This window comes from Apus apus, chromosome 3, assembly GCF_020740795.1.
Source record: "Apus apus isolate bApuApu2 chromosome 3, bApuApu2.pri.cur, whole genome shotgun sequence".
Lineage (NCBI taxonomy): Eukaryota > Metazoa > Chordata > Aves > Apodiformes > Apodidae > Apus > Apus apus.
Window position 1 is genome coordinate 33,860,463 of NC_067284.1, and position 15,907 is coordinate 33,876,369.

General features: G+C 38.9%; 1 protein-coding gene across 2 annotated transcripts in view; it reads left to right on the forward strand.

Annotated features, from left to right (window-relative positions):
• The first annotated feature begins 593 nt into the window (after nt 1-593).
• The window catches only part of HBS1L (HBS1 like translational GTPase), a 60,295-nt gene continuing 44,981 nt past the window's right edge, over nt 594-15,907 (forward strand). Inside the window, exons 1-4 of one of the 2 annotated variants that reach the window (XM_051616023.1) lie at nt 594-723; nt 3,796-3,861; nt 5,824-5,961; nt 8,199-8,393. In XM_051616023.1, coding sequence (XP_051471983.1) covers nt 681-723; nt 3,796-3,861; nt 5,824-5,961; nt 8,199-8,393 — 442 coding nt within the window. In that variant the 5' untranslated portion in view covers nt 594-680. The remainder of the gene's footprint in view (nt 724-3,795; nt 3,862-5,823; nt 5,962-8,198; nt 8,394-15,907) is intronic. The other variant, XM_051616024.1, reaches the window with a different exon arrangement.

The following is a 15,907-nucleotide window of genomic DNA, read 5'->3' on the forward strand; positions in this document are numbered from 1 at the left end:
GGGTCACAACAGCTCCCAGCAGTGCTCTAGGCTTGGGAGAGCGGCTGGGGCGTGCCCAGCGGGAACGGGCCCGGGGCTGCCGGGGGGCAGCGGGCTGCAGGCGAGCCCGCCTGTGCCCGGGCGGCCAGCAAGGCCAGCGGCGTCCTGGCCCGCGCCAGGAGCAGCGCGGCCAGCAAGAGCAGGGACGGGATCGAGCCCCTCTGCTCTGCGCCTCCAGCGCCGCCTTCGCCTCTGGGCCCCTCGCCACGAGGAGGGCCCTGGGGCGCTGCAGCGTGTCCAGAGAGGGGCAGCCGGGCCGGAGCGCAGGGCGTACAGGGAGCAGCTGAGGGAGACCTCACACAGCCACCTGAGCGGCGGCTGTACGGAGGTGGGTGCGGCCTCCTCTCCCACGCCAGCCACAGCGGGACCCGAGGGAAGGGCCTGGCGCCGCGGCCCGGCACGCGCAGGCTGCGCCCTTCCCGTGAAGATCCGGGCACCTCCCGGGACGGGAGACCCGCCCCGCAGCCCGGCCGGGCGGGAGGAGCCGCTGCGCATGCGCGGCGGCGCGAAGCGGGCGGAAGCGCGCGCGGCGCGCCTGCGCAGGAGCACTCCGCCAGGGCTGCCGGACACCAAGATGGCGCCCTAAGGCTGCCGCGCCAGCGCCACCGCGGGCCCGGGAGGCGGCCTCCCCCGCCGCCATCATGTCCCGCCACAGGAACGTCCGAGGCTATAACTACGACGAAGGTAGTAGCGAGCAGGAGCTGGCGACAGAGCTGCGGGGACCGCCCCGGACGCCGTCCCAGCCGCTGGTCCCTTCGCGTCTCCCCCCCCCCGTCCCGTCCCGTCCCGCACCCCTTCGCCCAGCCCTTTCCCCGGCGGGCCCGTCCGCGGACGCGCAGGCGGGAGGGTGTGGCGGGGCCCGCACGGCGGAGGCGAGGGCGCGGGGGGCTGTCAAGGCAAGGGCGGTGGGAGGGCAGAAGCAGCCCCCTCCCCTCGGCTTCGCGGGGGTTGGCCGAGGCTGCGGGGCAGGCCGCGCCCTCTGCCCCCCGCTCCGTTCCCGCCCGGGGGGCGGCCGGTTCGAGCGCACGTGGCGGGGCAGTCGCTGCCCCCGGGGGTCTCTGCCTGCTGCCCGTGTGTCCCGGGAGCTCCGGCACAGAGAAGAGCGGCCCTGGCCCGTCGGCCAGGCCATTGCAGGGCTTACCCTCGTTGCCTTAGACTGCCGAGGTTGACCGCTTTTCAGGCGGCTGTGAGCGACTCGGAAACCAGCTTCAGTACAGTTGAACCCGCCCTTCTTCAGACTTGTACGAGTTTGTCTAACTCCAGCAAGTTGTTGCTGATGCTCACCGATAGTATAGATAAAGCCGTTTCTCAGTGAAAAAATGTAGTTCTTGAAGACGGAGTTGAGCACCCTTAGGTGTTAGAACCTGTTTTTCAGACACCTTTCTGTCATATTTTACATAAGAGCTTGTTCATTCCATGCAAGCTCGTGGTAACAGCTCGTACCTGCCATGCTGCAGCTCTCTTAGTGCCCTGTCCCATTAATTTAGGGAGACTGTCAATTGCAGGTTTTTTTTTCTCGGTGGTTTGGTTTGTGTTGGCTTGGGTTGTGGAAAAATGGACATACTTCCAGCTGATACTGATATTTTAAAGAACCCTTTGGTATGGGAGCAGCTCTTTTGTGGCCTCACATTGTATACAAAAATTGCAGGAAATACTTTTGCCTGTCTTGTGATCTGGTGTTGAGTGGACAGGTGCAATGTGTGTATGTATTATAATAGCAGAAATTGTTTTTTTCGCTGTGATCTTGGAATTTTGGGGGAAGTTATGTAAATCCATGTGAACCATGACATCTCTGTGGCCTACCTTGCAGGTGTTACTAGTGCAAATTTAACTAATACAGACAGAATCTTAGACTGAATAGGGGATTTTACTGCTCAATTATTTCATCCTCTAGAGATTTTCTTCATCACGTATTGGTTGAAATGGTGATTTCAACTGAATCTGTAATCATGGAGATGGATGTCCGGTCTGTAGAATTCATTTCAGTGTTTGTACACTCATTAGAATCTCTTTTAATAAGGTAGCTGAGTTACATAGTAATTTGCTGTAGCCGTATGAGGCTTAAGTTGCTGTTAATGTTTAAATTGTTACTGTTGCATTGCACAGCAGGTTTAATTACAGCTGCGTGTGTGTGGCTTTATGCTGTGTACTATTGTTTTTTTCTATATACTGTATACTGCTTTACACTATATACTACTTTTGTCATCATGTATAAGGATTTCTGTTCTAAATGAAGTCTTTTAATTTACTGTAATGCCATATGTTCTCTTAATGCCACAATTCTGTATTGCTTTGTCTGTCCCAATTATTTGTCTCCTTTATAAAGTAAATATTTGCAGCATTTTTTTGGTTTCCTTTTCTAGGAAGGCTTCCAAAGTCTTAGATCTTGTGGCCTTTGTTTGACCATATTCTATTTCTGCTCCCTCCTTTTTGAAGTACTGTGACCAGAACTGAAGGTGATATTCCAGCTGAGAGTATGTTGGTGAAACAGCAGTTGATACTGTGGAATGCTTCTGTGGCTTCTACACTGTTCTCTGTAATTTCTGTCATTTTTAAATGATTATTTTAATGGTCAATGCAAGCTGAGCCATTTTCACTGAGGTTTCTTTTTCCTAGTCTGGAAGTTTAGCTAGTCTGGGCTATACAAGTGAGTCACGTAATGCCCACTGATAAGATTTGCCTTGATTTCACTTGCTGCTAGCTAAGAATGTTTACTGTTCAGAGAAGTCATCTTGGAGTTCTCCTTGACACTCTTCAAGTGTTGGCCAAACTACAAAAAGTGTTCTTACTGTGAAAAAAATGTATAGCTCTTTTCTAGACTTTTTATAGATTTATTGGTCCTAACATGGAACCAGGAGACAATGTGTTCTTTTGAACATGTTGAGAAGGTAGATAACAGCATGCGCTTTTATTTTAAAGACAATCAAAACAAACCTATAGTATGTTTTATTTATCCCTTGATACTTAATTTCCAGAGTACCTTCCTGGGGCTTTCACTAAATTTTTCATACACTTGTGACAGTCCTTTTAGCTATTGTTTTTGGTTGGGTTTTCTATTTATTATTATTTAAATTTTTATTACAGTGGATGATAGAGTTAAGTTTATTTTGATTTTTCTTGTTCCATGTTGAGAGATAAATTTCATGCCCCAAATTCTGAACATTTTATCGGTGGATACAGTGTTGCTAATGTCCCAGTTCTGTGGCTTTTTGGCTGAATCAGTTTTGCATTATCAAAGGGAATTGTGAATTGTGTTTTTGCCTTGCTGAACTTGAATTGAAAGGTAGATGGCTGTGAGAACAGACCAGAGAAGAAAGGTGAGGAACGGGTAGCTATGGAGTAGAAATGCTGATCCTGAATTGTTGGTTTAGAGATTGTAGTTGAACTGTTTGTGCTTAAGACTCTAGAGAGTTCAAGCAGGAATATGCAGAGAAGTGCCATGGGTAAAGATTTGTGGAACTATAGAAAGTTGGGTTTGCGCTATGGGGGTAGCCTTCCACAGGAGATGCTGAAGATGGACGTATAAGGCATGGCAGCTATGCAAAATTTCCAGTTTTCCTAATGAATAGAGCATTAAATGTTAAATTTCTATTATTGTAAGTTAGAATTTCTTACCTAGGTAAGTAAAGAGTACTTCACTTCTGGAATACTAGAGATGCATAATTTCTTAAAACCTTGTGTAAAAACTACCCTTTGAATTATAATATGAAGTATTTAGAAATTGTGCCGCCTAACCTTACTGTTTTTGCTTCCTAGATTTTGAAGATGATGATGTGTATGGCCAGTCAGTAGAAGATGATTATTGTATTTCTCCTTCAACAGGTTAGTTCAAGTGATTGCATATAAGCATTGTCCATTGATTCCTACTCTAATAATTATATCTGGAATAAAACAACAATATTTAAACGCTAGTGAAACATTGAAAAGTGCCTGGTGGCCATAATCCTGTTAAAGTCAGGTAGTGTTAGGCATTCTTGCACTTTTAGAAGTCACATTAGAGAACTGGGCACATCTTCAGTTGTACAATATATTATCTTGGGTGATCAGAATGTACTTGATAATGTAAAAATCCGGTTTATGGAAATGGGTTAGCAATCCTGAAACATTTGGTGTTTTTTTAAAATTGTTAGTAGGATCTAGCTGAGCTTAACAGTTGTGATTCTGCATGTGATAGTTCATGTCTTTTACACAACTGTGAGTAACTTGGGGTAGGAGTCTTATTGTGGGATACAGCACTGGTCCTCACTCACTTCTGTTCTCATACAAGATCATGTGGAGCTAATAAACCTTCTGGCATTTGTAATGTTGCTGAGTAGGTCTAGAAAGAGTGCTGTGTGTGCTCAGGTAAGACAGAATTGGAGGGGCCCAGCCCAACTGAATTAATCCCGACTGTTGTGTTCTCCAATCAAACCTCTGGCAATCCTATCAGTTCTGGGTTTCCCCAGATTTGGTGGCAGTGTTTCTAGAGATGGGTAGGCCCTGAGAATAGTATGGCTGGTGTTGGTGTGAGGCTGTGCCATTGCAGGTAGCTAGGCTGGATCTAAACCCACTGCGACAGTGATGTAGTCTGTGACATCTGGCCACAGATACTTGAGTCAATTGGCTCTTTAAAAATCTGTTCCTCTGTCATCCTTTTGATTTTAGATCAGTGAATCTATGTGTGTATTTTTTATCATTTGTAGTCACATTATCAGATTTAAATTCTGATTATCTTGTATTCAGTTTCTAAGTTTAATGGATAGAATTGTTCAGACCTTTTCTAAGAATTAAGGTAGCTTTGAATTTTGTTATGATAATGTGCGACGTGTTTACTTTCTAATCAAGTATAAACTGCTGAATTGCAAAACTAATTCTTGTTTGTGCAGAGTAATTTTCCTAAGAGTTATTTTTACATACACTTCATTTATAAAATAATCTGGTCTAGATTGTGTAGCAATCTTTTAATAGTTGCTTCAGTTACAGTGATTGAATATCAAATGGTATGTGTTAGGGGAACATTTGCTAAGGCTACACTACTTGACTTCTGGATGTACATAGGCTTTCAGTATGTATTTCAGAGCTGGGGAAGAATATTACATAACATAAATTTGTTTTCATTATACTTCATACATTTGTGATAGTTAGTAATGACTGGGACTCATGTTCAGCAAGAAGTGCTATTATATACCTTAATGTGTTTCTAAATCAGAGTGGCATTATGCACTTTTTGGAAGTTTTTTGTGAATACGCATTTTAACTCATGGCCTGCATTTCTAAAGAAATTCCAAGAAGAGAGAATGTGTTCAACTTTATTAAATTGTTATAAGTTGTTTGACAGTGCCATACTGTAAAAGCAATGTTATTTCCATGCTTTTTTGTGGTTTGTTGTTGGTTTTTTTTTACTGGTATCTGAGGTACAAAAAAAATTATTGTGGAGTCAGATTCTGAAGACATTAGGCCATAGATAGTAATTAAGTACAAAAAAACCACTGTCGTCCAAACCTAGACTGTTTTCTTTTGTTTGTATACTGAACTTTGCAGAATTACTGCATTACCTGGGTACAAGGATCATGCCCAGCCTGTGGTTTTACTGTGATGATGGCTTATTTATATCCTAGTGTGAACTGCTGTATGCTCTGTACAGTCTTCAGGTAGTGGTCATTGTACAGTAGTGTCCCATCCTCCCCCTGAAACCACTGCAACAGGTCAGCATCCTAACTTTTTTCCTTTTGGGTATGTTTTGTTTTTAAAAGTGGAAAAAAGTTTTTCCTTTTCTTTTAATACTTTGCTTTTTGTCTAATGCAGCAGCTCAGTTTATCTACTCAAGACGAGACAAACCTGCAACATTTGCTGAGCCACTAGAAGAAGAATATGGCTATGAAGGTACAGATGATACTGCTGGTTATTTTGCATTCAGTCATCAGTTGACTGAAGTTGATAGAGGTAAGTATCGAAAATAAGTCTCATAACCATCTCTTCTATTAATTAAGGATTTACTGATACAGTCTTAAATTAATGGTAGTTGACTGGCACTGCTGATGATCTTGCAATGTTTTCTAGAGCAGGACCCTTCATGAGCACAGCTTGAGTGGTGACTCTTCAAGGTCATACTACCTTTTGTATACTAGTTGTAACTTAGTTGCATACAGTGAAATATGTTCTTAGTTTCTTATTATAAATAATGAGATTTGCTGTGTAATTCAGACATAAGAACAGCAGTACTGACTCAGGTCGGGCATTCATGTAGCTCAAGGTCTTGACTCTGCAAATGGATGCTTAGGGAAGAATATTAGAATGTTTGTAGAATGATCTTTTGCTTGTATTTCATTCCAAATTATGTTAATTAGCCGTATTTGAGAAGTTTTCAAAGTCATACATTTCCTTGAAATGGTAGCTAATATCTTGAGATATCTGTATCCACTGCACTCTTTTCTTACCCTGTTTTGAGTTCATTAGACTTTTGGTTTCCATTCAGTCCTACAGCCGAGAATTCTGTGCTACAAGCTGAGTTCTGAGCTGAGTGGCTGGGAAAAAAAAAACTTGCTTATGGTTTTTAAGCTTTCTGCCTGATAGTTAATTATGTGCTTTGTGGAAGAGATTCACAAAGTCTCTTTTCTAAGTAGTAATAGTTAACTTATTTTTTAATGTTTTGGAAATAATCAGAGTTATTTTTAAAATGTTGCCAAGTTCAGAGTGAAGTGTGTTGGTGCATTAATAAAGTGGGTGAATGAAATTTGGTATTTAAAACAAGTTGCAGAAAACTCAGAAATAATACATGGAATAGAAACAATCTAGATTCTATGTCAAGTAAACTAGTAGAAGCTATGCGAATTTGTAGACATGGGTAAATATTATAAATTGGGTTGTAATATACATATATTTACAGCAGGAAGCAATGCTGTAAAGGGCAATTTGAAAGAATCAGCCAATCAGAAATAATCCAATGTATGTGGACACAGGTGATCTAGACAATATGGTACCCTGGCTTTTCAGAATGGTTTTGACAGACATAAATCACTGAAGAATTGATGTTGGAAAAAGAAGGAAAATAAAAAACTATGTAAAGCAAACATAGAAGTAACCATTTATACTGCAAAAACAGCAGTGGTCCTACAAGACCTGTTGTTTGGTTCAGTGTGAAGGTTGGGCATTAAACAAGCTTATTGACTGCAGTCAATCTGGCTGCAGAGAGTTCGGCAAGGTTGTCCTGGTTGAGTGTTGGATAATGAAACGGCCAACCAGCACATCATGCAGGGCTCTGTTGGTGCTTGTTTTGCAGAGCAAATTTCTAGGGAACATTGACTTGCTGTTTGGATTACGAATTGAGGGTGATGATGTAAGTAACCCAGAGGAAGTTGGAATTTTGTGGTGTTTAATTCCCTTAGCAAAGTTGTTAAACATCACCATCTTTGAGGAGAGATGTTCAAATAAACTATCTGTGGTTGTCGTCCTGGTGTTCAGTTCCTTTTTACTGAAACCTGAACTGGCAGAAACTGTTCCTGAAAGATACTCAGGAAGATTGGCTTCTGCTGTCTTGTGTTTGTGTCTGATCAGCACACTACTTCCAGTGAGTGGCAACCTGGTGAATTGTCGGTTCCTTGTGCAAGTCAAGATTTAAGAAACTTCACTTAACTTAAGGCTTAAACTCATTGCAGAAATATACACCAAAGAAAATTGATTTTATCAGCCAAAAAATGTATTACAGCTTTAGGAAAGGTAGACATTATAGATAGTTTCAAACCCCAAATGTCCCTGAAAATGCTGTTTTACTTCGGGTGTTAGTTTTAGCATTAGTAAACTCTTGAAATGTACCCTTCAATGGGATTCCACGTTGACTAACTAAATGACTTTGGATAGTTTTAAGGTGATTTTTTTGTATTTCTTCTCTACAGTGGAGATAGTTAATTTTACAATGTCAAAGTATTTCAATATTGAGACTTCACAGGCTAATAAGTAGTAGTCAGTGATACGTTCCTTATAGCAGTATTTGAAATTAGACACATATTCTGCAGGTTTTGGGGGCAGTGTATCATGGCAATAAGTGAGATTGAAATTAATTTCCAAAGGTTTTATATCATACTGTGGTATTTTTCTCTTGTTCATCAGATCTGTGGTGCTGGTGGTTAGGCCACTTAAGCTGCTTTTTTGTGTAGCTTATAACAGTAATATGTCTATTTTAGCCCGTCTTAATTCATGCCTTGATCAAATGAGAGAAGTTTTGGCAGAGTCCATACCAGAAGAAACAATGGTGCAAGCAGTACTGGATAGTAAATTTGATGTACAGAAGGCTTTGGATCTTGTGCTTTCACAAGACAGTAAGCACAATGTGAAGACCAAGAATGAAGAGACTGCAATTGTAGGAAAGACAACAAAAGGTATACTTCTAATTAATTGTTTACATTCAAGATGGTTCATTTCTATGTACAGTTTAATTTTGGCTTCACAGGCTGTGAAGATGTTTGTTATTGCATTAGTCATTTATTAGAAATTTTTAAAGACCAGTTTTTCTCTTTCTGTGTTCTAAGAACATTTAAAGGAAGCAGTTGCTTTTCTTGAGCTCGAAGTCAAAATAAAACCTTAGTGTCAGCTTAAAATCAAACTGCAACCACCTGCATTTCACGGTGAATTTTTGGTATCTAATATATGACTTAACTGAATGAACACGTGTCCTAAAAGTTGGACATCTTTAAGGTCTATGCCCTTCCATTATTTGTTTGGTGAACTAACATCTCCCATCCTCAATACTTCCTTTTTTTGGTGATGCCTATTAAACAACTTTCTTATTTTGACCTATGCTGAAGTCTTTGTAATCTTTATTGGCATTCTTTGCTGATTCTAGAAGTTTCTTAGATATTTCAGTAGATACTGTAATTTAATTGTATAACACTGCATGTCTTTGGTTAACACTTAGTAAATAAATGCCTTTTCATGTTTCTTCTTGATTTTTATTGCTGCTGTCAACTTTATAAAATCGGATATTTCGTTGTGACTGCACTTCCATCTGAAAATTATTGGCTATTGTAAGGTAAGGAGACTTACTTCATTGCCCAGAAATGTGTACTGATACAGACAGTTTCTCTTGTGCAGTGGGAAATGTTACTGACAACACCAGTAAACCTGGGCTTGGAAACTTGGCAGCCCAAAGTGGTTCAGCTTGCCACTCTTTAATTACAAATGACAAAATGATTCTTAATGCTGAAAAATCCAATATACATTCACTTGAAAGGCAAGGATTGAAATCCTCTTCACTTGTTCTGTCATCTTCTTTCAGTGATGATTTGTGTAAAGGATCGTTTTGTGAATCTATGAATAAACAGGCAGAGAATCAACTACCAGAAAGTGCTAATGCAGTAAGTTTGATTCCTGGCAATAAAGATGTTTACTTTAGCATAGGAAGTAACCCATCTGGAAATTCTTCCCTTAAGAACTTGGAATGCAAGGCAACACAGGACTTGAAATCCTTGCTGATGCAGAGTTCCATTTGTGATTCCCTGGGTCCTGAAGACAGCATTCCTCTTGTTTCACCAAATACTTTTGATTGTAATAGTAATGCAAATTTTTACAGTCCTCCTTGTTTAACAAGTGCTTTAGGAAAGTTGGCTCTTGATAAAGAAGTCAGTCATACTGTAAATAGAAAGAATGAACTTGCAAATTTTTCTTCACTTGTGCAAAGTACAAAACAAGAAAGCCCCTCTTCAGGGGTGGCTGCTTTGCCCGTGGTAAGGTCTGGAAGTACATCATTGGCCGACTTACTTCAGGAGCACCAGAAAAGCAGTGCTGGCCACAGTTATTCTTTGGCTGACCTTTATACCCAGTCAACAGTAAGTCTCTCTGATAGGAAGTTGGGAACGTCACCATTATCGCAACTAGTAAGTCAACCCCAAACATCAGGTGGGATGTCAGAGCTAACAGGATCTTTGTCTTCTCTAGCCCTCTCTAAAGTTTCTCCATTAAAGGAGGTTGAGAATTTATCACTCTTGGATTTAATAGCAGAGACTATTGAAATAGATGAAACTCAACAAAGGACAAACTCCCCCATGCTCAGTGTAACTGAATTGAGGCCCTCTAAAGGAACCAACATTGATTTAAGTGTCCTTGTAAAAAATGCAGATGTACCTGCAGAACAAAATGTGGTAGGACAGACAAGTATCTTAAGCCCTGAAACTAAACTTTTAAAAGAAAAACAAGGAAAGTGTTCCGGTTTTGTCAAAACAAATAAAAAACCCAAAAGAGGGCTTACTCCTAAGAAGCAGGATTTGTCCCTCTCATGGATGAAGGCACTGCGTGCAAGACCTTCAGCTTTTGCTTTAACCTTGTGTCTCCGTTACCCTCCACGAGGTTACAAGCGGCACACACTTGGTGTCCATAAAGCTTTCCTCTACAGCAGACAAGTGCGAGATGTCAAACCCAAGGAAGCTGTTCCTGTAGTAGCCATCACACCCTTTGATTTCAAATCAGCATCTCCTGATGATATTGTGAAAGCTAACCAGAAAAAAGCTTTTACAAGGGAGTAGTGCAAAAAAACTGAAGAAGCCAGTGTTGCTATCTTGGTATATTAAAAAAATAGGACCTGTTTATAACCCAGAATTGACTTATTTAATTTTTTTTAATTGACATATTACAGTTCTCACTGTTTGGTAGCAAATTTGTATGTGAAATTTTAAGCTGTTGCACTGAATATCTTTATTTTTGCCTGACTTTCACTGACAATTTAACTTTTTTAACTTTTGCAAAGTCATGAACTTTGGTATATAGGTTTTGCATGTACAAAATTCTATAAACACAATTGGACTTCTTGAAAACGTCTCTCTAGGTGTTGAAGATAACAGTTCATTGGGAAGAACACTGAATTATTATTTTGTAAAATAATTTAGTTTTGCTATATGGTGTAGAGCTTGGGGAGCATGAATCTCAGTTTATATGATGACTGTTTTATTAAATGTTCTTAAAGTTAGATTTTCTGGTAAGGTATGTTATTAAATTGCCAGTCTTGTAATTGATATTTCCAGTCAATGTCACTGTTTTGTATCTTTATACTGATTTCAATATTACAACAGAAATACCTTTAGTTTTTAAAAGCCTCAGTAACCTCATGTTTTGACAGTGTTAGTTTTGGTAGGACATGTACAGTTTTTGATAGGACCAAATTTGTAGGGGGGTGAGCAGTTAAAATGGTGTGCCCCCTTCCAATCTGTCAAAATGTGATATCCAGCATTTTCAAAGTTACTTTGTAGTTATATACATGTGGCACATCATGAGAAGTTTTAGTAGGATTCTGTGGTTTTTATTCTCAGATCTTTCAGAGAAATATTGGAATAAATTCTTTCAACTTTAGCCTGAGAGTCTTTGCTTAATGGAAAAAAATTCAGGCAAAGCATAAGTGCTTTTTGTGTCTGCCTCCTGTCTGTTTTGAAGAAACCTTCCTTTAGTAATGGAAACATATTCTGTTGTTTGCACCCATTGCGAATCCTTAGATGGAAGATTAGAATTGGGACAGTCTGGACTTACTTTTTTAGCTGATAATTACCAGATTCTGTTTCTGGTGTTAGTCAAATTAGTACCTGCATGTATGTTTCAACTTTCTTTTTAATACACATTACTGCTTTTAATATATTTCCAGTATCAGTGTCAGATTTTCATGTACTGCCATGCAATTATTCATGCTAAATTTGGCAGCTGATATGGAACATTAGATATAATTTCCATCTAGTTTTAAACTTTGTTGAGCGTGTCACATCAAAAAGGAGACAAAAACTTTAGGTTTATTCCTGACTTCAGGTTGCCCTGAAGTTTTATTTCTGAATAAAAATAAAACACGTTCCAGTGCTCTCAGGTACAAATTTCATATTCTGTATATTTTGCTTGTTTGCCTAGTTGATTCTATTGTTATTTAGGACTATGAGCAGTGTGACCTGACCTCTTGAATGAAATTAATGTTTCTTACCCTTGCTAATAAAAGTTTTTTATGATGACAGTGCTGTAGTGTTTATGTTCTCGTTGACATGTTAATCCAGCAATCTGTATCCTTGCCTATTTGAGTGCCTTAAAGCACATTACAGTGTAAATAATGCAATCCAGTGCACATACTGCTATCTGATAAGGTCATGTGCAGGAGTATAATTTAGTTATTTCCTCATAAAACTTCCTATAGAAGTCTGCTCTTACCAATTGCATACTGCTTGTTTTATTCATCAGTCTTATTAGCAAATTCTGCCTTTTGAGCAATATTAAATGCTTTTCAGCACTCCGTTTCTCTGATTTTTAACTTCCCACTACTTAAAAGTCCACTGCTGTTTTTCCCACTGAGGCAAAATATCCTCTTTGGAGAGTTTATAATTGAAGTTCAGGTTTTCCAAAATTGTGCATATTCTTCTAGTAGAGAAATTCTAATTTTTAAAAGTAAAATATTAGTGGAATTGTCACGCCTGCTATATTGTTAGGTGGTTTTACCTTCTTATGTTCCAAATACTCTTGAGGCCCTAGTTGATGTAGGCTGAGTTTTCCAATACATGTGGGTTTTTTTATATTTTCACTTAATAGCTTCATTTTTCCCTCTAAATATTTTCTCTTATTCTTGTTGAAGTTCTCTTTGGTATTTGTCAGTTTTCTCATTCTCCTAGCTGCACTTATTTGCATAAAACTTCTTAGTATTTTTGGTAGTTTTAGGGCCTGAAGTGGACGTACACCTGAGTGTATGTCCTATGGATTCCATTGGAAAAGATGTACAAGCCATAGGTGACAATGTGTGGTAGTACTTGGACCTCGGTTTGAGCCATAGGATTAAAGTCTGAAGAAATGACTGAAGCCAGAGGGCATCAGCATGGTGTGTTTTATCATGGATCTTACTGTGGGATTGGGACCTTAGTGAACAACTGTGGATCTCATTAGGTGGCTAAATTTTCATATATAAATGCTTCTTCATTTGCATTTGTCTCTGTTGGTAGTGTTCTAGAAGAAGCAACACATGCTGTTTGGTGTTTAAGGAGTATGAGAGTGATTTTCAGTTTGCAATCCTGAATCCTGAAGTGAGCCTTGAATTAGTACAAACCTGCAGTCTGAACACTGCAGAGGTGCCTCAGTGGTGGATAAACTGAATTCAAATTAATTTTCAGTAGCAGTTATTTATTTCCATGCTTGAAAAATTTTAGTTTTGTTCTTAAAAACAAGGTAATGTGTTTGGTTTTTAAGTGTATCAAGTGTCTTAATAATTTCCTTCAATATTCCTTAATTTTCTTACTGAGAATTTGGTTTATGTCATTAGTGACAGGCTTAATTGTCTTTGAATATTGCAGGATACTATAGTATATTGCATTTTTATATAAGAAGTATGGGTTTGGCCTTTACACTCAAGTTTCTGCCTAATGGATGTTAGAATTCTTGTTAACTAAATCTGATTATTTTATACTTAACAGAATGAGCTATTTTAATTGATGTATGTATAAACCCCTCACCTTCCCTCTCCTCCCCGTGCCATTTTGCTGCTAGTGAGTAGTATCTTTGTCTAATATGGGTAATTGTGTTATTTGTTTTGGAATTCACATATTAGCATTGCAAAGTACTTGTGTGTGTGTTTGCATATGGACATAAAAAGGATAATAAACTACATAGACATACTGCTTGTGGTATTCTGACTGTGTATTCCTAAGTTATTTTGTACATTAAATTTGTTTTGTACATAGTTTTTAATTGGCTGCTGAGTATTTTTAATAAAAAATTACCTTGCGGACATGGCTTTATATACCAAAATAAAACGCATATTCTTAATGGACTGAAATAATTAGAATTTCTTGTTAACTTGCCTGATAGAAGTAGAGTTGTGATGGAGTGTTCTATAGTGATTGTATCTATTGTGGGTACAGGTGCCAGTTCTTGTCAGGGTTTGTATGGGCATATTTCTTTCCATGGAATATTCCTTTGGAGAAAGTAAAGCAAAGGCTGTCATCTACTAGTGTGTCTTTAGATACAGTATTGAGGCTCCAGTTTGCTTTTGGCTAGAAATGGGTTTGTAAAGGGTTTTTTTAATAACATTTTTATACCTTTTTTGTATCTTAAATAGGGAATAATATCTATGAAATAAGAAGGAAGCGACTGTCTGAAGTTAGTTCTCAAGCTTTCTCTTACAGTAGAAATTAGAGTTTCTGTAGCTTATTTCTTGAAACCAACATTCCTAACGTATCTCTAAATACCTGATTTATTTTTCCTTTTAGGTTTCCTTTTTCTAGCGGATTTCCATCTGAACTTCTGAAAATGAGACCAAATTCAAAGTCAAAGTATGAGAGGTTAGGAAAATAAAAACCCACACTGGGGTCTCAAAAAATGATCGGTGCTTTGTAGCCTTTGGGATGTGATATAATGTTTTAATTACAGCAGAAAACACTTTTGTTCTGATAGAATGTTAGGAGTATAAGCATTAAAAAAAACCCCATGGGATTAAAAGTTTACATAACTTGGTTTTATTTTTTTATTCAGAAATAACTATATGAGTAATTTCTAATTGTTCAGACAGTTCTCAGCATCTTAAGCTTCAGAGGCAGGAAGCTACTTGAATTTCTGGAACTGTTGCACAATAATATTTCAAAATCTTATTTGTAAGAGAGTAAGTGGTGTAGTGAGGTAGTCTTTTCAATTTTGTTTTACCCTTTTCCTCTCATCATGTAATTTGAACACATTTTTCAGTTAATCAACTGCTTCTGAAAATCTACACTTCTGCAAAATGTTAAGGAGCAACTGCTACTAATGCAAAAATGAATAGCTATACAAAATACTTGTATGAAGAGAGGATATAAGTTGTCTCTATGAAATGTATGTAGCTTATTACAGTACCTTTTTACAAGAGCAGTACCTTTGTACAATGTTATACCCAGAGTAATTCACATCTCTCTCAAAGCTATAGTGCTCAACTTTTCAAAGTTGCTAGTGTTTTTATTCTAAACATTGATGATTATTTATGGGTGTGTGGAAGGAAAAAAAAAAACAAACAACAAACACAAACCAAAGCAGAAATTCCATCACATTGTAATTAATGCAGTAAAAACAAACTTCCTGAAGTGCTCCACAGGGATGCTTCTCAGCTTTTTTCTTTCTTTGGAAATTTAATTGAATTTTTATGGGTACCTTGTATCTTAATTTGGTTCATGTGAAGTGTAGACAGATGATCAACTCTTGAGTAGATTTTATGTTGAATTCACTGTGTCCAAATTGTTTAGATTATAAGGAAATGACATTAATCAACCTTACCTGTACCTATGTGTGTGCTAATGGTTTTGACCTTAGAGTAGTTTCTATTGGAAATTAAGAGAAGCTTCTTTTGTGAAACTGGTGTGTTTGCTCAGCACTTGAAAACAATGTGATGAAGCAAAAATCAAAGCCAGTGGTGATTTATTTATTTCTTGAAGCAGGCTGGTTTTGTCTTTCCAAGTGGCTGTCTTTATGTGGTTTTCTGAGAGTGGGTCTCTGTTTTAATACTGATGTACCCAGCTGTACAGCCAGTTGCTCCTTTATGCAGACTGTAGAACTTCATGTTTTTAACAAAAGCTAATTGCAGTTTGTGATTTTAGGTGGTTGTTGAGATGAATGATTCTTGTGAAACAGTTCATGGGTTTCTGGTATCTGTGTCGTCATGGAAGTGTTCTGTATCTGGTTTGATACATACTTAAAACTTGCATACTTAAAAAAATACCCCATTAAAACCAATTGTTAGTGACTTGTGACGTATGTCAGTGGTTTGTTGGTCAAATAATTGATCTAGATGTTTAGTGTTGGTAGGATCCCTTTAGAAAATAACCCATTGTCCCTCTCTACAACTTTCTGGTAATAAAATGACCAGAAGATGACTACAACCCATGAAGTGGTTGTAGATTGCAGAGATGAAAATGATACATTTTGAAAG